The 21081-nt window shown below is 36.7% G+C and overlaps 1 protein-coding gene across 2 annotated transcripts in view; it reads right to left on the bottom strand.

The window, feature by feature from the left end:
* Positions 1–21081, bottom strand: part of PRR16 (proline rich 16) — a 143195-nt gene that overhangs the window by 42232 nt on the left and 79882 nt on the right. Inside the window, exon 2 of one of the 2 annotated variants that reach the window (XR_003945895.2) lies at positions 3263–4161. Coding sequence is in view for 1 of the 2 variants with exons in the window: in XM_030237523.2 (XP_030093383.1) it covers positions 3403–4161 (759 nt within the window). In the remaining variant the exon portion in view is untranslated. The remainder of the gene's footprint in view (positions 1–3262; positions 4162–21081) is intronic. The other variant, XM_030237523.2, reaches the window with a different exon arrangement.

A 21081-nucleotide genomic window follows, 5' to 3' on the forward strand; every position in this document is an offset into this window, starting at 1 on the left:
TTTTTTCTTGTTTTTTTTTTTAAATTGACAATGTGATGAAAGGTGAAACAACTTCAGACAACAAGAGAAAATGAAGAATAGTGACTTTTACCAGGTGGCAGAAAGATCCATTATCTTTTTGAAGATTCCTACCTTATGTCCTTCAAAAGAATTGTATTGGATTTTACTCTCCTAGTTTTCCTTTCTTGCAATGAATTCGTGGGTCAACTTTTTTAATGGATGTCATTATTACAAATTAGGTAATTTTCATTTTTTATACTAATTTTCCTAAACTTGTCCCCTTCATTAAATTGATAGAATCAACCTTCTCCTATTTGCATTTGGGAAGTCTAGATCTGGACAGCTGAGATTTTAAAATACTTTAGGAAATTAAAGCTAGACAGCAGATTGATGGGATGGCAAACACTGAATCAAAGCTCTGAGTATTGTTACTGGATTTTCATTTTTTCAGGTATAAAAATATTTGCAAAACACTAAATGTAATCTCAGAGAGTATTACATTTACATTAAAAATGCAGAAAACTCCTGTTCAGTTCTGGTTAGCTTATTGGGTTTTCCTCAGTAAAGTGTGAAGCATACTGTTTTGTAGGTGTTCAAAAAATGCTTCACAATCTTTACATTCCTAATATAAAAGTAAAAAATAGTGCTAGCTGAATACACTACTGCATTTGTTGCTACACCATTTCTATCAGCAGTTTCCAAACAGCTGCAAAATTTAAAGTTAATTGTTTCCCACATTTTGCAAGTTTGCCTGTTTTAACCTTAATTTTATTCTGACACGTTATTAATGTGAAATTATTACTCTGACAAAAATGTCTACAATAGGACACAGGCCAGAGACATTCTCATTAGAACATAACTGATTCAATGTTTGTACTATGATTTAACAGAGACCTTGGAACATGTTGTATTAAAGAAAGCCTGGGCTGTCAAACTTTGAAGAAAAACAATGTTTTTCCATCACATTTTTAACCTGCATTGCTGTTCAAAGATAGCATTGCATTTGAAAACCTGCATCTTTTCATGGCACAGCCATATCATATGAAGATATGATAAGAAAGAGAAAGAGATAAGAAAGCACTTCTGAAGGAGAAGACAAACTATGAGATGCAAGATGTTGGGTACCAAAACTGAACATTAACTGCTGAAACACGGATGCTGTTTAAGCTTTCTGACAACTGTAACAAAACTGAAATTTACATGTACATCAGTCCACATCCACTGAGTGCAGCATCCAGTCTGGAGGTGCTAACATGTTCACGAGACTCTGACAAGCCCAGAGGGGAAATGCAGCACTCTGCTATCAGAGGTGAGTTCATACTGAAAAAACTAAGCCAAGTGAGGTAACACATATGCACCAAACCATAATCCTCTAAAATTACTCAGTGTTATTTCCTTTAATATTTTATGTGCTATATTTGATTTGCATTTTTTCTTGTAAACAGTAGCTCGTTTAAGAATGAAAAAAATACTAAACAAGCTCATAACAGTTGTAGGATCTGTATAGCTTAGTATAGTATGGGATCTTACTGATATAGCAAGGACAGCAGTAATTTTCTTTTTGAAAGAAAAACCTGCAGCTATGCAATGTGGATATGTCCCCACATTGTTCCAGTGATTTTGAAAGCAGTTTTCAATGTATGAGCAGGAGAGGTGATGTGGAGTTCCAGCACGTGAGCAGAATCCACCTGCCATAATCCTGATCTGGGCAGCAAAGATCTTGCACAGATGCAGGATGAGTTACTGTCTCCTGCTGCGAGCACCTGGACTCACTGCACTCGGCAGCAGCTCTCGTGGGATTAAATACAGTCAAACAATACCAAATGCAAAGTGCATCCTGAAAAACACATGGGAGGCATGAGGGGAAAGCATGATTAAGAATTTAGGATGATTTCTTTCCTTTGCTTTTATGCTGGGAATACTTCATGAGGCTGGAGGCATTTAGACCCTGTATGTGTATTTGCACAAAATAAAACGTTTGCTTACTGCCAAGGTTTACAAACAGTAGTCATCTGATGGGACTTTTGTAACAATTATTCTTACTCCTTTGGTTTAAATACTAAAATAGAATATAGAATATAGAATACTTATACAGGGAACCATAATATCTGTTTAATACCTATTACTAGATGTAAATAAAAATTAAAATTCAAAATCAGTTTTGTCTGTTTTTTTCCTGCTTTGCCATAAAGTACCTTGTATATTTCAGCTGAAATAAGCATACTTTTAAAATATAGCATTTCCTGTTGGCCACTGAAATTACTTTGATACAAGTTTTGTAAATAACTTTGTAAATAAGATTTATTATCAAATTTATTCATTAACTGGATTTTTTTTAAACTCTAAGTCCCTGCAATTCTCTTTGTGAGAATACAAGGATATTCTGTCATAAAATAATTAAAAACACTGAGGACTTTTTTTCAACTAGTAAGAATATTAATTGGGTTCACCATCAAAATGTGATAACATGTAAAATATCTTGTTTTGCATGTTAATGCTCCATAATTGCACAGAGCTTTTCAACTTCAAAGCTCTTTACATGAATTAAGTGGATGTCCCCAGAGGCCTTAAGCAACATTTTCTTTGCCTTCAAAAAGAAGATTTGCACCAGACAAAAGCTTTGTGAAAAACACAGGACTGGGCTTTGCTTTTTCAGCCTACTGCCATTGCACAGTGAGATCAAATATCACTACCATTTTGCAGATAGAGAAAAAAGGAGAACTTAATGGGACTGTCCCTGCTCATCTCAAACTCGGTACTTTACATCAGTAGCGATGCACTGAGACAGTGAGAAACAAAATGCAACTCCAAAGCCACGCCAATACACATTGCAATTAGTTACTTCCCCACCAAAGACTGAGCTGCTGAGAGTCCAGTGATTACCCCCTACTGCAACCACCCCACATACAGTGAGTTTGCTTAAGCATGCACGAAGAGAAAAAAATAATTTGCTAGAATTCAGTCAAAGGCTGTTACCTGGTACTCCATTCGGCTTCATCAAAAGACACTTGAAAAATCCCAAAACCCAGGAGATAAATGGTTATTCCCTTATGTCAGATTTAAACCTATCAGATATCACTATGCAATATTTTCACACTGAACTGTCTTTTCTTTGCCTTTTAAACCACGCTACAAATAAGAAACTGCTACAGATGTTTACAACATTGGTGCTAAAGAATGAGTATTTTTTCAGCACCCTTTGCCATAAGGGTATTTTTGGTGAGTACAAATAAGACCAACAAGTATTCCTCTTTGTACTTACCATGTGATTTTTATGCCACTTCACTGGACACAGGGTGTATGTAATACATTGGGTCTTTTTATTGCTCAAGTAGAAAGTGCTCATTACCTATTTATGTTTATATATAGGAAAAAACAAAGAGTTATTACAAGGGGCATACTTCACACTGTTGTAGTGGTTGATTTCCTCAAGATGGTCTTCTGGGGTTTTGGCGCAGTTTGTGGAGGCACAGTTGCAGGTCTTGGAGGAGGAAAGCTGTTACTGGGACTTATCCCCAACCCTCCATTTTCCAGAAGAAACGGAGGCAGTGGAGGTGGAGGAGGCGGCAGAGGAGGGCACTGGTGTGGCAGCTTTCCCGCAGCCCGGGCCGGCTCGCTGTGCAAGTGCACCTCCCTGTTTTTGATGTTGTAGCGAACGTCACAGTCGGGGCAGTAGCCGTGGTACTGCACCTTCTCGCTGAACCGGACGCGCTCCCTCGCTCCCGCCTGGGCACAGCGCTCCTTCTCGGCTCTGTGCGCCAGCGGCGGCATCACCGCTTTCTCCAGGGGGCTGCTGGGCACGCAGCACACATCTCCATTCGGGATGCGGCTGGGCCCCGCAGGCAGGCCCCCATTCCGCAGAAGTGTGCCGTTGGTCTTGACTGGGTTGGCCAAAGGAGGCAGCCGGGGAGGCTCATCACACCTGACGGGCGTCAGCCGCGGGGGAGGAGGCGGCGGGTTGGGCTTCCGCAGCACGGTCAGGATGGCAGAGGGGTGCGCGGGCGGCTTGATGAGGGGCGCGCTTCCCCGCACCTTGACCTTCTCCAGGCTGGAGGCTGTTGTGCTGCTGGAGCTGCTGTTCAGCGTGTCTGTTTTGGAACTGTCTGTCATCTCATCCTCCAGCTGCAGATCACATGTCAGTGTGTCAATCTGGTCAACCACCTGCACGACAGCCAGAGTGAGAACAGTGAGAAAAGCATACCTCAGGGAAGGCACAGAAAAACAAAACCATTCTCCACTATCAGCTTCTCTTCCCCGGAACTGAAGCATCCAAATTTTTTTTGACCATTACTTATTTTTTTTCTTGTCAACGTAATAAAATAATCATAATAAAAATGACGACAACAATAATGATAAGGATGGCTAGTTTGCTAGCTCATCACCTGAATACAAGAGAAATATAACTTGAAACAGTCTAGAATGAAATTCCCTTTCTTTCCCTCCAGGGTTTACTTGGTAATATCATAGGGAGTGAAGTGTAATTCTTCAGTATTATGCTTTGCCTTCCAGTGCAGGAGCAGACAAAATTGTTCAGCTTTAGCTTCTACATAATAGCTTCTGAACCCAAAAATTCTGCAGGGTATCTTTTAGCTCTGACCTTTCAAACACTCTAGATTTAAATATTCATTCTCTGTATAGGTGATATTATACATGTAGAATCATAAGTTTGATACACAATTTTCTGACATTATTTAACATAAAAGAGGCTCTGAGACACAAATTCTCTCTTGCGTATCTCCCTTTATGAGCATTTTCCATAACATCTGAAATCCTCCAAAACAATCCTGAAATAGCATTTGCTGAAAGAGAAAATGTTGCTTGGTTTCCACTCACAAGTGTTTAATAACTCATGCACTTTATCTGAAGTTTTCCTCTACCTCCCAGAATTCTGTTTTTAGATTCCCCATTGTTAGATTTTTTCTAGTCTTCACGACTCCCTTTTCTATGTGGCATGAAACCAACGGTGTGTTTACTTGGTAGAGAAGTTTTTCATATGACAATTAAAAGCCCTTCCTGAAAACTCAGTACCCAGGTGAACAACTGTAGTTATGAGCTACACATAAGTACAACAGATACCGCAGGAATTAGCACTGGGACACATTTAAAAACTGATCTCTGTCCTTCACAGCCTCCCAGGGCATACATAAAGTAATCAGTAGCTGAAATGTTGCTAAGTAATTTTGGTGCATGTATAAAAACCTGTACCATTGCTTTGGGTCCTTCTGGGAGATCTGTGATGTTCTGGAGAAGGCAACCCAATACATCTGAAATAAAACCAGATGTGGCCATTGTGCCACATAAACTTTCATTTCTATTTCCTGCTTTCAATAATTTGGTGCTGATACTACTGATTTCAAACTAAGACTATTTTTTTGGCATATGAGCCATGTAATAACTTCAAAAAAAGTGAAAGCCACTACTGAAGGCAGTGACTCTTTATTCAGTCAAATCAATTATTTATTTAAAGGTAATAAATTTATTACCTTTATTTAAAGGTAATAAATTTATTATTTACCTTTTACTACTTATGTGCCCAGTAGTAAAAGGTAAATAATAAAAGCAAAACCTACATAAAATGAAAAAGCACTGGAGCTTTCACTGCTACTGAGTTGCATAATACAAAATTCATAAAAATTCATATGCAGCCATTCAGTTTAGTGCTTTTCTTCTCCTAAAACATGCAAATAAGCATCACTCAGAGAGCTTTCAAGCACCTTTGAAAAAACTTTACAATACTTTTTCACTAAAAGTACTGCAAACATCTAATTTATTCAATATTCTAACTCCAGTATCATGTTGCATTTAAATTTCTATTGAAAAAAAAAAGTGCCCTTAAAACACAGACATTAAATCCCTGAAATAGTAAGGATTTAAAAAAATTATTCTAGGAGTTGAAATGTACAGTTGAATTCTAGTAACTGCCAGATCCCACACATCCCCTCCAGGGCACAGCATATATAAGAAGTCTGGAAAATTTCAGAATAAGGGCAGACAAATCCCATCTGTACCAAAATTTATTCCAAGAAAGACAGTTTACAAGTGAAAGAATTCTTATTATCACCTTCCATTACACAAGCAAAATAAGACAGAGAGAACTTCTCAGAAGGAAACAGGAAATAAGAAAAGAAAATCAAGTTCTGGACAGCAAGCCAGAAATTTAAACATCCCTCTGCAAGCTAAGTATGGATTTGTGTAAATATAAGGGTCTGCCTATAGATATCTAAATATCCTACTGCATCCTACTGCATCCTATAATCTTTTATTAAACTATAACAGTGATAAATGGATTGATGCAACATAAACCAAAGAAATTCCTTGGCAGGCAAAGAAACAGAAAAATTATGCATTGCAGAGCAAAAATTTACGCAAGAGTAAGAGGGAAGACTGTTAGGAAGTACCCTTCAAGTTATTGACTACAGAGTTTATCTCATGCCTTCTGGGCAAATGTGTAGCATACATCAAAATTTTTTTTGTCACTTATCTGTTTGTAGAACATAAATCCAGCATGAAATGCTTCTGACACAACAACGCAGTTTATCTGTCCAGATTCATTCCCACCACGAGTTGTGAGTCTGTGTACTGCTCTTTTCTCTTGCTTTTTTGTCCCAGAAGGTAAAATTCAAATAAGATGAAAAAGCAACATGAGAACCCGTGACTAATACAGTGAAACTGTTGTAGTTAAAAAGAAAAAAGCATTTTGAGATAAAAACCATTCCTTGTTTCACAGTGCATCTTCTATGGAAGTAAGAGAGAGAATGTTAATTAAAAAAAAAAAAAATGATAAAGGTGCTCTAGTTGTGCAAAAATGTTTCCTTTTTTCCATTTCTGAATAAATCAGAACTTGATTCACATGTAAAAATATTGGGGATGCATAATTTCATAGTCCAAGGAGTCCCTTAGCCATGAACTGGATTTGAGCTCTGCAGATATCCCCACTTCTACCCTGCCAGCAGTATCCTGAGGCTTCAAGCCCTGTAGAATCCAATGTGACACTCCACATGGATGAATGAACCAGGACATCAGTCTGTTCTTATCTTATCTAAGATATCTAATTCTCCTAACAATATTAGGTGCCCAGAGCTGGATTTCTCCACCAAAATACAAGACTACACCTTTAGCAACATGCACTTTTAACAGAGCATAGTGAATAAATCACTAAAGTCAAATTCAGGTAAAAAGGAAAACAAAAATACTATTCGATCCCAATTAACAATAAAAAAACCCCCAAAACTGCAAAATCCCCACTGAAGCTGCAAATAATTTGAAATGAAAAGAAATTTTACAGTTAACCCAATCCTCAATATTACCAAATTTTTATATAAAGTTGCTTAAAAATATAGAGCTAGCATAATGTATTGCTTTTCCACTTATGTCCTCAGTGGAAATTGCAGTTCTTGTTTAAAAGAACTTCAGAATCTAGTCCAAGAAAAAGTCTTGTGATTATCAAAAGCAGCCTATGCTGACCTAATATTTCCATTGTTTGAGCTGTACTTGTAAGTTTTGTCTAGTTTCTAGCTCCTCTGTTGAAGGTCTTTTGTGGTCAAATGTCTCAACTTGATTAGACCAACGCGCAAAACTCTGTATTTCTCACAGGATGCCAGGATCTCATTCCAAGAATTTAACTCTGTAATCATAAAAATAAAACATGACACAGAAAGTAACACATACTTGTACTTCTTACTTGTATTAATAAGCTTCTCTGAAAAATGTCTCTACAATTAGTCACAAACACTTTTTTTCACTGTTTCTCTCTGTGATCATCTAATACACATCCAAAGTAAATTTATGGAGAGTTTTGTTGTCTCCTTACAATAAGTGCTTTGCCAAGTTTGTTTTTCCTCCTATTTAAAGGAAGGTACCAATGCTCAGTGAATATATAATCCACTGTCTGCCTTCAATCCACGACATACAATTGCTGAGCTTCTTTTTGCAACACTTAAATAAAAAAGCAAATTGCTTTTCAGGAAGGAAATTAATATACACTTAAAGATTCATGATTGTTAAAGTTTACAGAAGTATTTGATTTTAAGTCAACCAAAATCAAATCATGTCATGAGATCAGTTCTTGTTTTGAACTAAAAAAATTGTGGTGAAATGAACAAAGTTAGGAGGACAAAATAAATGGAATAAAATGTATTATTTTTTTTTTATTTTTAATGCAATGCCAAAAACTTGCAAAGTTTGACACAGACAAATAGTGCAAAAAATTAGCTACCTGACAAGCCGCAAAAATAAATATCTAATTAAGAATAAAAGAGCAATCAGCTCTACCATGAAGAGGCTGCTCTTGCCTTGAAGTAAAGGACTGGGAATATGCTATATCAGTAGCTCTAACATCTCATGATTGCATCCCTAATCCTACAAGAAATTGTTCACTGGCTACAGTTAGTACCATAATCTTCTAGAAAAGCTGTCAAACTATTTACATTCCCATCACTTAAGCTTATGATTTCCTGTACAGTTATTAGACCTTTGTGGACAAAAATGAGTGCTCAATATATACGGGGAACATGAGATTAGCCCAGCTTGTCAGATCATGCTGCTAATAATGCCAAATAATGGTTTGATCTCTGCATGGACCATCCATTTAAGAGTTGGCTTTGGTGATTCTTGTGGGTCCCTTCCAACTCAGAATATTCTGTGATAAGTTCTGCGACATCTAAGGACACAAAAAAAGCTTCTTCCTTACCAAATGCCTGTAAATCCCAAATTACCCCAGAACTAAAAATGAATGAAACAGAGGTCCCTGTTAACAGGGAGAGAATCAATATCTCTCTTTAAAGTTTAAGCTGCATAACAGCAGAATAATAATCTTTTTACAGGTGCTTGTATTTCAGCTTCAATCCATGGTCATATCTTTTGTATTTTCCTACAGCAAACTTCTCTACATTGCTACCTGCCCCCTTCCCTACCCCTGATCCCCAGAGAATACAGCTTCCAGGTCAAGAAGAAAAAGAACCAAAATTAGACTTGAAACAAGTTTATAATGTTGCGTAAGCTAAAAAATTGCCAAAAAAAAGCAATAGAAAAGCTGTATCAGGAGAGACAAGTTGTCTACTTAGTACAATATTGTTAAAAATTACAAAATTACTTGCCTGAGCAGGTGCTCAGGCAAGAACACTAGAAAAGTCACACAGAAATATTTGTGTAGAACCTTATTTCTTTCTCAAACAATTTCTAACTCAAGAACTTCCTAGCTTATTTTGTATTAAGCAGATCTTGACATACTTATCTACAGTGAACATGTGAGCAAGCTTGTATCTGGTTAAACCTGCATCAGCTTTTGGCATCTGCCAAAGTATCCTCCAGTTACCCACCTTCATTACATGGAAATGCCACCTGCACCTCTTTCTACTTGAGAAAAAAAACCCAGATGCTTTTATAGACAAAGTGCTTAATGAACTTGCATAATACTCAAGCTGTAGCTGTTTTGTGAAACCACAGCTATAGAATCTCTCTCAGTCTTGCAACTGGGTTGTGGGTTGTTTTTTTGTTTCTTTTTACAATGTATCCATCAGCATCTTTGTATATGAAGCTGTATTAATAAGTAATGTCTCTCTATGCTAAAACACTGCAATAAAGCACTGGGGATTAATTCACTATTTGAGTAAATGCAAACTTTCATGCAGATTAGTTCAGCTTTCTCATACAGTAGTATCTCAGCAGCTCAGTCACTCACCCTGCAGCAGCAGGAAAGGGCAAGGCTGCTCTGAGGCTCATCAATGTTGGAGAATCCAAGAGATCAACCCAGTCCTAAGCAAAGTTAGAGATATCATGTCACTGTTGCCACCACAAAGTTTTGGGTGAAGAATACGTTAGTAACTCCAGCAAACTAGTATTGTGCTTTAGAGTACACTAACACAGAGCCACAGAGAGCCTAGGCTGGACAAGGTCCCAAAGATTATTTAATTCCAACCCCCTGCCCATGAGCAGGAGCACCTTGCACCACATCTGACTGCTAGAAGTCCCATCCAACCTGGCTTTGAACACTGTCAGGAAGCTGGCACCCTGGGAAGCCTGTTCCAGGGCCTCACCACCCTTGCAGAAAGGGATTTCTTCCTGAGATCTAATCTAAACCTACTCTCCTTCAGTTTGAAGCCATTTCTCTTGTATTATCACTACATGCCTTTGCAAAAAGCCTCTCTCCACCTCTCTTCAGGCTGCAGTGGGGTCATCCCGCAGCCTTCCCTTCTTCAGGCTGAACAATCCCAGTTCTCACAGCCTTTCCTTATAGGAGAGATGTTCCATCCCCCTGACCACCTGAGTGCCCCTCCTTTGGATTTGCTCCAGCAGATCAATGTCCATCCTGTACTGGGGACCCCAGAGCTGCATGCAGTACATTCCATCTTAGCCTCTGAAAATAAATGAAATTCAAAATGCCTATTTTTCAGAGACAGATATCACTCAACTGTTCCCTTACATTCTGAAGCAGACTGAACGCCAAGTTAGGCTGGAAATAAACATGTAAGTGAAAATTTATGACTATGTTGGGCTCCTGAAAATTTTAAAAGGCCATGAAAACTCAGCATCATGATTCTAAATTAGCAGTTCAGGGAAAGCACACTGGGAACCCCACATTCAAAATATTTTTTTTTAAAAAATCCCTTTTTTTCCATGGAGAAATAATAATAATAGAAACGAAATTACAGCTAGCTGCTTCTTATGTTCCCCTTTAAGAATTTGACATAGCCATGGCAATTCTCCTTTTGGATGAAGTCTCATAGGGATGTTGTTTGGAAGAACAGAGAGAGACATGGAGGCAGACATGTAGCATGTATTCATGATGAACAGTACAATTACAATTCTTGTTACACACAGAATAATCCTGATAAAACTATGATCAACAAACAGAAACCCTGAGAAAATAAAGTAAAAAACAAACAAAAAAATCCTTCTGAAAAAAGCAAGTTCAACCAATATTTGTAACAAAAAAAACCCATTCTAAACTATTAATTGGAACAATCAGTTTCGATTCAGTTTCATTTGTTTTTAACGGCAACAGAATTTCACACTTCCAGTGAAATACTGGGAATGAGTCAAATGAAATACATCATATCATATTTGGCAATATAGGAAAATAAATAATTTCACAAAAAATAAAGCAGATTAAATCTGTTTTGTCACATCTAGACCATCACAGAATGATGACATTTGTCCTAACTCTGGCAAGTTAGGCAATGACTTCATGTGTAGCTTGTTACTCAGGCTGAAGGACAAACTGCAGCTCAGGCTCAGCACTGTGTAAGCACAGCAAGCCAGTCCAAGGACTCGAAAAAGCAAGCACAATTCCTGTCTCCATGGGCAGCAGTGGTAACTGGCTAACCGAGTCAACCCAGTGCTACCCTGGAATCTGTTCAAAAGCAGATTGTGAGAGCAGCACGTAGGTCTGGTACAGCTTGTCCTGAACACAGAAAAAAGACTCAGAACTTGGGGACAAAAAAAAAAAAAAAGGCTTTTAAGTACTAAAGAAATGAATGAATGAAGACTACCTTATAAAAGATAAGGAAAATTTGATTTCACGACTCACAAAAAAACTGGAACTTAATGGGAAATAAGCAATTTTTCCTCTACTTTTATTGATTCATGTCAATTTTACTCCTTTCTTTTTCTTACTCTTCAAATTTAGATTTGACATGGCAGATGTAGCCAGCATTACTATTTGAAAAAAATATCCAAATTTTATCTTTATGTTATTAGATAAGTAAAAAAAAAAAGATGAAGCTGGGCATATCAGATATACATCTGATAGATAATTCTGCATACAATTCTTTTAAATTCATTGGCACAAGGAAGGAAATTTAAATGACAAATTGCTAATCAGCATTCTAGGCTTAAATATGCATGTAAATAAAAGGTCATCCCTGTAGAAAAATTAGGAGAATTAATATTATATCCTTGTTTACATGTTTCATTAATACTCCTTGCAGCTTACTACTCCTTTTCTTTTTCAAAATATGCAACAAAATTGAAAATGGCTGCATGTTGACAAAAACCAAGGAATGGGTAATCTGTCAATTCCCATTATTGCTAATGTTTTCTGAATAAACACGTTGTAAACCAGCTGTAAATGCATTAGTACAAAATCTTGGAGATTTTAGTCCCTACATAGCAATCTTTGACATAAACAGTCATTCACGACAATACAGTCATTTGCTAATTAGAAACTATATTAATTTAAATGAATGCTAAATATTTGTCCAAGCTCTTAACTATTAAAGTAAACAGAATGTAGAAGTTCCTAAAAGTATGTTAATTAATGCTAACCATGGCAACTGTGGAGTCTAGAAGTTCCTTTGTAGGATTAGAAATATACATATTTTCATAAATACTTTCCTAGGTACACTTTTCAAATACATTAATAACAGCTATTCTTAAAACAAAACAAATCCCCACAAAACCCCTTGTAACATTATAGCTCTGAATTAAATATTTAGCATACCCAAAATAAATGTGCTGAGAAGCTAATAAACAATTCCACTGCAATTCTTTTGTTACCGCTAGTCTTAATAACTGGGTATATTTCTCTGATTTTGAATAAACCCTCTCACTATGCAGAGTACTAATTGGCATCCTTCCTTTTCCTCTGGCCCTCTAAAATACGCTCCAGAAATAATTTTTATCATACTTTTGTACTAAAACAAAACAAAGAACCCTCACGTTCTCCAAGAACAGCCAATATATCTTTTCTGAGACCACTTGTTAGGCTGTTGGACTTCATGATTTAAAGGGTTTTATTAGTAAAATACTACTTTGAGTCTAAATGACCTCCATATTTTAGTATTTCAGCACCATTTAGGTTACAGCTCCAAAGTAACATTTAAGCTTAAATGAAATGTGCAAGACATTTACATTAACCTGGAAGTACTTACTCTTGTTGGACACTAACTAAAATAGTTTAAACACAGATGAACAGAACTTGGGGATTAAATACAATATTTAAAGTAAATAAAGAAAGGTAAGTTGGAAAATATTTTATAGTTTCAAATGAACATTATTAAAAATACTGTGGACTTGCACTTAATTTTCAAAAGGCATAAGAAATATTTTGACTACGTTCAGTCAAAAGAACTACGTTTACTTAAGAGCTGTAAATTCTGAGACATTAGGCACCTGTAAAAGAGAAAACCCTTTATACAGAGGTAGGTAGGTTGCATCTTCCTGGTAGGAATTAAGACATTTCTTTTGGGCTAGATGTAACATATTGAAGATGATCATTCAGGGATAAGGAAAATTTAAAATTAAAATAAATTCTGTGAGTTCTGAGGGAAGTGACAGCACTCTCTGCTTTTTACACTCAAAAAAATGGAAAGCCTGCTAATGCAACAGACTTTCTTTCAGACATACCTGCAATACTCTTTCTGTTGATAAGTCCAATCCTTGAAAGATGTTCTATTTATTTGAACTACCTGCCTGGACAAAAAAACAATGCTACTGGTAAAACAATAAAAACAATGCTATAGGTAATGATGATGATTATTGGAAAGTTTGCAACTTTTTCTGCTGGGAGGTCTCAAATGCAACAGATCCCACCTCCCCCTCACCCTGCTAGTGAGCTGCACCTAACAACAGCAAGTAAGAGTACTTCAGACATTTTTCCAAGAATGAGAGAGCACGGAATATTTTGCAATAGTGACCCTATTGAAGGCTTCTTGGAACTCAATCTGACCTTTTCCACATGGATGTACTGGGCAAAACGCATCATAGGAGATAGCCCATGGTGAGCTTACACAATAATAAATAAAATTAATGAATCAGCAAAGTCTGATTAACAGAGTTAACAGAGAAACTAATTGCTATGAACCATAAAGGTTTAAAATTAATCGTTGCCTTTTAATTATTCATTGCTCCAAGTTAAATGACCTCAGCTCACAGTGTATCACAACATATTTTAGTAATTTAATTAAAATAATATTTATCTTAATATTTAAGAATACTTTTTTTTTTCAGATTCCTTTCAATAAAATGCTACATGGGCACCTGAGAAGTATATACAAAAATAGGTTTATCTCATTTTTAGTTCTATATATTAAAATTTTGTCTGTTTATTAGACATCTAAAACTAAGCTCTTCAAGTGATCATGACTAATGTATTTCAGACAGTGTAAGCAAACGGTAGCTAAGTATTTTTTAAATAAATAATTAAATGAATAATAAGTGCAGATTCAAATTATCATCATAGGATCATTGCCAAGAGAACTGTTTAAGAAAATCCAAAGCAAACAATGTAATGTTACATGTTTATACAGGCGGTCAGGTTTTTTACAGTTAAAGCTGAATTTGATTAAAGTCACTGATTTTGGAGTTCAAAGAAACTATCTGCCTTCCAGTCCAAAAAGTTATTAATAAATACCATAAATTGAGAATGCTTGAAAAGCAAAGGTAAAGAAGCAGAGTTTACAGCTAATGATATACAGCTTGCTACAATATACATTGCCCCCTCAAAAAATCCAAACATAGCAAAAATAACTCAAAAAACAAACAAACAAAAGGACAAACCAAATCAAAACAAACCCCAGGAAATCTCTAGCTCAGGTATTTCCAGCACTTTTGATGGAGATAATCATTTCAGTGTGCCAAAATACAATACTCCAGATGTCCTTTCAAGCTGAGACTATTAAATTTTTGTCCTTATAAGACCATTAGCTCATGTTTTTAGCACAAGAAGCTGCTGCTCCAATTCTGCTTCTTGTGGCAGATCAGCTAGCTAACAACACAAGAAAACAGTAAGTTTTCTTTGCTTTTGCATATCCCACAAAGCTGCTGGGCCTGTTATGCCTGTAACATACTTGCACTCCTGGCAATACTGAACTATTAAAAGAGAATTTGGGCATCCCACAAGGTACATGGTGCTGTACTCAGTACCACAACATTGTGGTTCTACTGCTGGTGGTCCAGTCCCTCTCCTGTGTATTCAGTTCAGATGCTTCTGCATTTGTGGCATAGGTTTCCCTTGGATATAGTTAGTTTTGCTGGGTTTAATGCAAAACAGAGGCATGACTTTCAGAGGTATTAATGAAAGGCTGAAGGTGAATTCCGAAATTCTGTTTTCCTAGGTAAGTCAATAATTGCCTTACAGAAGTAAACTACAGTAGTAGAAGACATTGTGCAGGGAGTAGAAAACCATTTCCAAACATATTTGCAAAAACACAGGGTGAGCAGAGTAGGGGAGTAACTGTCTGTCTCAGTCATGCAAATAACAAACTGCAATCAAGATTCAGTAAAGCTACCACAAATTTCCAACCAAAGATAAAGTCAAGATTATTCACTCCTTTAAAAGACTTGATGATGCTTTGCCTTTGAAGCTTGGTTTTGTTTTTTGGCTTTCGTGCAAAGCATTTTCAGTTGAGTTAGAATCTTATTAAAATATGGAATATTTATTATATATTATATGGAATATATTATATAATAAATACGGAATCTATATAAATATGGAATATGCATTATTATATTTATTATATTTTTATATTGAATATTTATTTTAAATTTATATATTTCAGTAATTATTTCTATAGTAATTTTGACTATATATGGAAAATCTGATCCAAACCTCAAGAAAAAATAGCTGTCTAAATTGCTGCACCTTCCTTTCACAATGTCTTTTGGGGTTTACAAGACATGAGTACTTTTTCCTTCTGCTCCCTTTCCCTCTTCCCCTCACTCTTCCTCCCTTCTTTCTTTCCTCCCTCTCTCTTCCCTCCTCCCCTCATCCTCCCCAGTATTTCAGAAATTCTGCTCAGGTCAATCACACAATGCCTCAAGTACTAAAGCATTTCTTTGAAAGCCAACAATCCACTTTGAAGAGTCCTCACATCTCGTCCTTATAAACCTCAGTCCCTTTCTTATAACTGGAGTACTTGTGGCAGCAGGAATGAAATGTTTTGTACCTGGTATTTGAAGTGGTCCTTAGGTGTAAAGATGTAAAAAGGGAATTTTTCCAGTGCAGCTGGCAGGATGCACAGAAGAGAACTAGAAAGACAGATCAAGTGTCCCCTTCTGCTGCTATCCTATGGAGGTCATCTTGACTGGCTTTGATTCAAAGAAAAATGCAGTTCCACCATTAAAAGAACATGGTTGGTGAGATGTTAAGCACATGAGACTTCTGGTGTATGCATTGAATGACACCATAAATCTCATCAGGTACATTGCTGTTTAAAATGTTTTCAGATGGCATTGAACAAACAGTTTTTCATTTTCTGGGCTATTAGTGAAAAGAAAATTATATAGGTAAGCTATAAAGCCATAACTCATATTTTAATACTGAGACCTATTATTCTAGAGCCAATATTTTCACTTTAGGCAAAGCAAATGTAAGTTGTGAATGTAGACGCTTGGGGTTCAGGCCCAAAAAATTGACCTGAATACCAAGGTAAAAAGCATATCTTTTGAACTTAAGAAAGTGCTGCAAAATGTGTGAAAAATATAATCTGTGTTTGAAAAATTAAGCTGTCCTCAAATGTCTAAAGAAAGGTAAGTATTGGAAAATATTTATAGTTTCAAATGAACATTATTAAAAATACTGTGGACTTGCACTTATTTTCAAAAGGCATAAGAAATATTTTGACTAGGTTCAGTCAAAAGAACTACGTTTACTTAAGAGCTGTAAATTCTGAGACATTAGGCACCTGTAAAAGAGAAAACCCTTTATACAGAGGTAGGTAGGTTGCATCTTCCTGGTAGGAATTAAGACATTTCTTTTGGGCTAGATGTAACATATTGAAGATGATCATTCAGGGATAAGGAAAATTTAAAATTAAAATAAATTCTGTGAGTTCTGAGGGAAGTGACAGCACTCTCTGCTTTTTACACTCAAAAAAATGGAAAGCCTGCTAATGCAACAGACTTTCTTTCAGACATACCTGCAATACTCTTTCTGTTGATAAGTCCAATCCTTGAAAGATGTTCTATTTATTTGAACTACCTGCCTGGACAAAAAAACAATGCTACTGGTAAAACAATAAAAACAATGCTATAGGTAATGATGATGATTATTGGAAAGTTTGCAACTTTTTCTGCTGGGAGGTCTCAAATGCAACAGATCCCACCTCCCCCTCACCCTGCTAGTGAGCTGCACCTAACAACAGCAAGTAAGAGTACTTCAGACATTTTTCCAAGAATGAGAGAGCACGGAATATTTTGCAATAGTGACCCTATTGAAGGCTTCTTGGAACTCAATCTGACCTTTTCCACATGGATGTACTGGGCAAAACGCATCATAGGAGATAGCCCATGGTGAGCTTACACAATAATAAATAAAATTAATGAATCAGCAAAGTCTGATTAACAGAGTTAACAGAGAAACTAATTGCTATGAACCATAAAGGTTTAAAATTAATCGTTGCCTTTTAATTATTCATTGCTCCAAGTTAAATGACCTCAGCTCACAGTGTATCACAACATATTTTAGTAATTTAATTAAAATAATATTTATCTTAATATTTAAGAATACTTTTTTTTTTCAGATTCCTTTCAATAAAATGCTACATGGGCACCTGAGAAGTATATACAAAAATAGGTTTATCTCATTTTAGTTCTATATATTAAAATTTTGTCTGTTTATTAGACATCTAAAACTAAGCTCTTCAAGTGATCATGACTAATGTATTTCAGACAGTGTAAGCAAACGGTAGCTAAGTATTTTTAAATAAATAATTAAATGAATAATAAGTGCAGATTCAAATTATCATCATAGGATCATTGCCAAGAGAACTGTTTAAGAAAATCCAAAGCAAACAATGTAATGTTACATGTTTATACAGGCGGTCAGGTTTTTTACAGTTAAAGCTGAATTTGATTAAAGTCACTGATTTTGGAGTTCAAAGAAACTATCTGCCTTCCAGTCCAAAAAGTTATTAATAAATACCATAAATTGAGAATGCTTGAAAAGCAAAGGTAAAGAAGCAGAGTTTACAGCTAATGATATACAGCTTGCTACAATATACATTGCCCCCTCAAAAAATCCAAACATAGCAAAAATAACTCAAAAAACAAACAAACAAAAGGACAAACCAAATCAAAACAAACCCCAGGAAATCTCTAGCTCAGGTATTTCCAGCACTTTTGATGGAGATAATCATTTCAGTGTGCCAAAATACAATACTCCAGATGTCCTTTCAAGCTGAGACTATTAAATTTTTGTCCTTATAAGACCATTAGCTCATGTTTTTAGCACAAGAAGCTGCTGCTCCAATTCTGCTTCTTGTGGCAGATCAGCTAGCTAACAACACAAGAAAACAGTAAGTTTTCTTTGCTTTTGCATATCCCACAAAGCTGCTGGGCCTGTTATGCCTGTAACATACTTGCACTCCTGGCAATACTGAACTATTAAAAGAGAATTTGGGCATCCCACAAGGTACATGGTGCTGTACTCAGTACCACAACATTGTGGTTCTACTGCTGGTGGTCCAGTCCCTCTCCTGTGTATTCAGTTCAGATGCTTCTGCATTTGTGGCATAGGTTTCCCTTGGATATAGTTAGTTTTGCTGGGTTTAATGCAAAACAGAGGCATGACTTTCAGAGGTATTAATGAAAGGCTGAAGGTGAATTCCGAAATTCTGTTTTCCTAGGTAAGTCAATAATTGCCTTACAGAAGTAAACTACAGTAGTAGAAGACATTGTGCAGGGAGTAGAAAACCATTTCCAAACATATTTGCAAAAACACAGGGTGAGCAGAGTAGGGGAGTAACTGTCTGTCTCAGTCATGCAAATAACAAACTGCAATCAAGATTCAGTAAAGCTACCACAAATTTCCAACCAAAGATAAAGTCAAGATTATTCACTCCTTTAAAAGACTTGATGATGCTTTGCCTTTGAAGCTTGGTTTTGTTTTTTGGCTTTCGTGCAAAGCATTTTCAGTTGAGTTAGAATCTTATTAAAATATGGAATATTTATTATATATTATATGGAATATATTATATAATAAATACGGAATCTATATAAATATGGAATATGCATTATTATATTTATTATATTTTTATATTGAATATTTATTTTAAATTTATATATTTCAGTAATTATTTCTATAGTAATTTTGACTATATATGGAAAATCTGATCCAAACCTCAAGAAAAAAATAGCTGTCTAAATTGCTGCACCTTCCTTTCACAATGTCTTTTGGGGTTTACAAGACATGAGTACTTTTTCCTTCTGCTCCCTTTCCCTCTTCCCCTCACTCTTCCTCCCTTCTTTCTTTCCTCCCTCTCTCTTCCCTCCTCCCCTCATCCTCCCCAGTATTTCAGAAATTCTGCTCAGGTCAATCACACAATGCCTCAAGTACTAAAGCATTTCTTTGAAAGCCAACAATCCACTTTGAAGAGTCCTCACATCTCGTCCTTATAAACCTCAGTCCCTTTCTTATAACTGGAGTACTTGTGGCAGCAGGAATGAAATGTTTTGTACCTGGTATTTTGAAGTGGTCCTTAGGTGTAAAGATGTAAAAAGGGAATTTTTCCAGTGCAGCTGGCAGGATGCACAGAAGAGAACTAGAAAGACAGATCAAGTGTCCCCTTCTGCTGCTATCCTATGGAGGTCATCTTGACTGGCTTTGATTCAAAGAAAAATGCAGTTCCACCATTAAAAGAACATGGTTGGTGAGATGTTAAGCACATGAGACTTCTGGTGTATGCATTGAATGACACCATAAATCTCATCAGGTACATTGCTGTTTAAAATGTTTTCAGATGGCATTGAACAAACAGTTTTTCATTTTCTGGGCTATTAGTGAAAAGAAAATTATATAGGTAAGCTATAAAGCCATAACTCATATTTTAATACTGAGACCTATTATTCTAGAGCCAATATTTTCACTTTAGGCAAAGCAAATGTAAGTTGTGAATGTAGACGCTTGGGGTTCAGGCCCAAAAAATTGACCTGAATACCAAGGTAAAAAGCATATCTTTTGAACTTAAGAAAGTGCTGCAAAATGTGTGAAAAATATAATCTGTGTTTGAAAAATTAAGCTGTCCTCAAATGTCTAAAGAAAGGTAAGTATTGGAAAATATTTATAGTTTCAAATGAACATTATTAAAAATACTGTGGACTTGCACTTATTTTTCAAAAGGCATAAGAAATATTTTGACTAGGTTCAGTCAAAAGAACTACGTTTACTTAAGAGCTGTAAATTCTGAGACATTAGGCACCTGTAAAAGAGAAAACCCTTTATACAGAGGTAGGTAGGTTGCATCTTCCTGGTAGGAATTAAGACATTTCTTCTGGGCTAGATGTAACATATTGAAGATGATCATTCAGGGATAGGGAAAATTTAACATTAAATTAAAATCTGTGAGTTCTGAGGGAAGTGGTAGATGAATTCCTGTGCCGCTGTCCATCACACTTGAAAAATCATGGTTGTCAGGTGAAGTTCTTGATGACTGGAAAAAGAGAACTATAAGCCCCATTTTTATAAAAGGCATAGTGGAAGACCCGGGGATATAAAGAACAGTCAGCCTTAGCTCTGTGCCAGGCAAGCTTATGAAGCAGATTCTCCTGGAAACCATGCAAAGGCACATGGAAAACAAAGAAGTGATTGAAAAGGGCCAGGAAACCTTGCCTTCTGTGATGGAGCTCCTGGTGGATAAGGGCAGAGCAACTGACACTGCCTACCTGTACTTGTGTAAAGCTTTGCACACTTTCACAGGATATCCTTGCCTCTAAACTGGAGACACATGGGTTTGATGGATGGACCCATTGGTGGTGCCTGGATGGCTGCATGGAAAGAGTTTTGGCAAAGAGCTCCTTGTCCACACACAGAGCTGAGGCCAGTGGTGATCCCCAGCGTGGGATCTGGGGGTGTTACTGTTCAAACACCTTTGCTGGTGACAGGGACAATGGCATAGAGAGCACCCTCAGCAAGCTCCCTGATGACACCATGCTGAGTGGGGCAAGGACATGCCCAAAGCAAGGAATACCAGCCAGAGGGACCTCGGACAGGCTTGAAAAGCGGGACTGTGGGAACATCAAGTTCAACAAAGTGCAAGGTGCTACACCCAGCTCATGGCAATCCCAGACACACTCACAGGTTGGGCAGAGAAGTGATTGGGAGCAGCCCTGTGGGACACGACCTGGTGGGGATGGCAGATGAAAACT

This window comes from Serinus canaria, chromosome Z (genome assembly GCF_022539315.1).
Source record: "Serinus canaria isolate serCan28SL12 chromosome Z, serCan2020, whole genome shotgun sequence".
NCBI lineage: Eukaryota > Metazoa > Chordata > Aves > Passeriformes > Fringillidae > Serinus > Serinus canaria.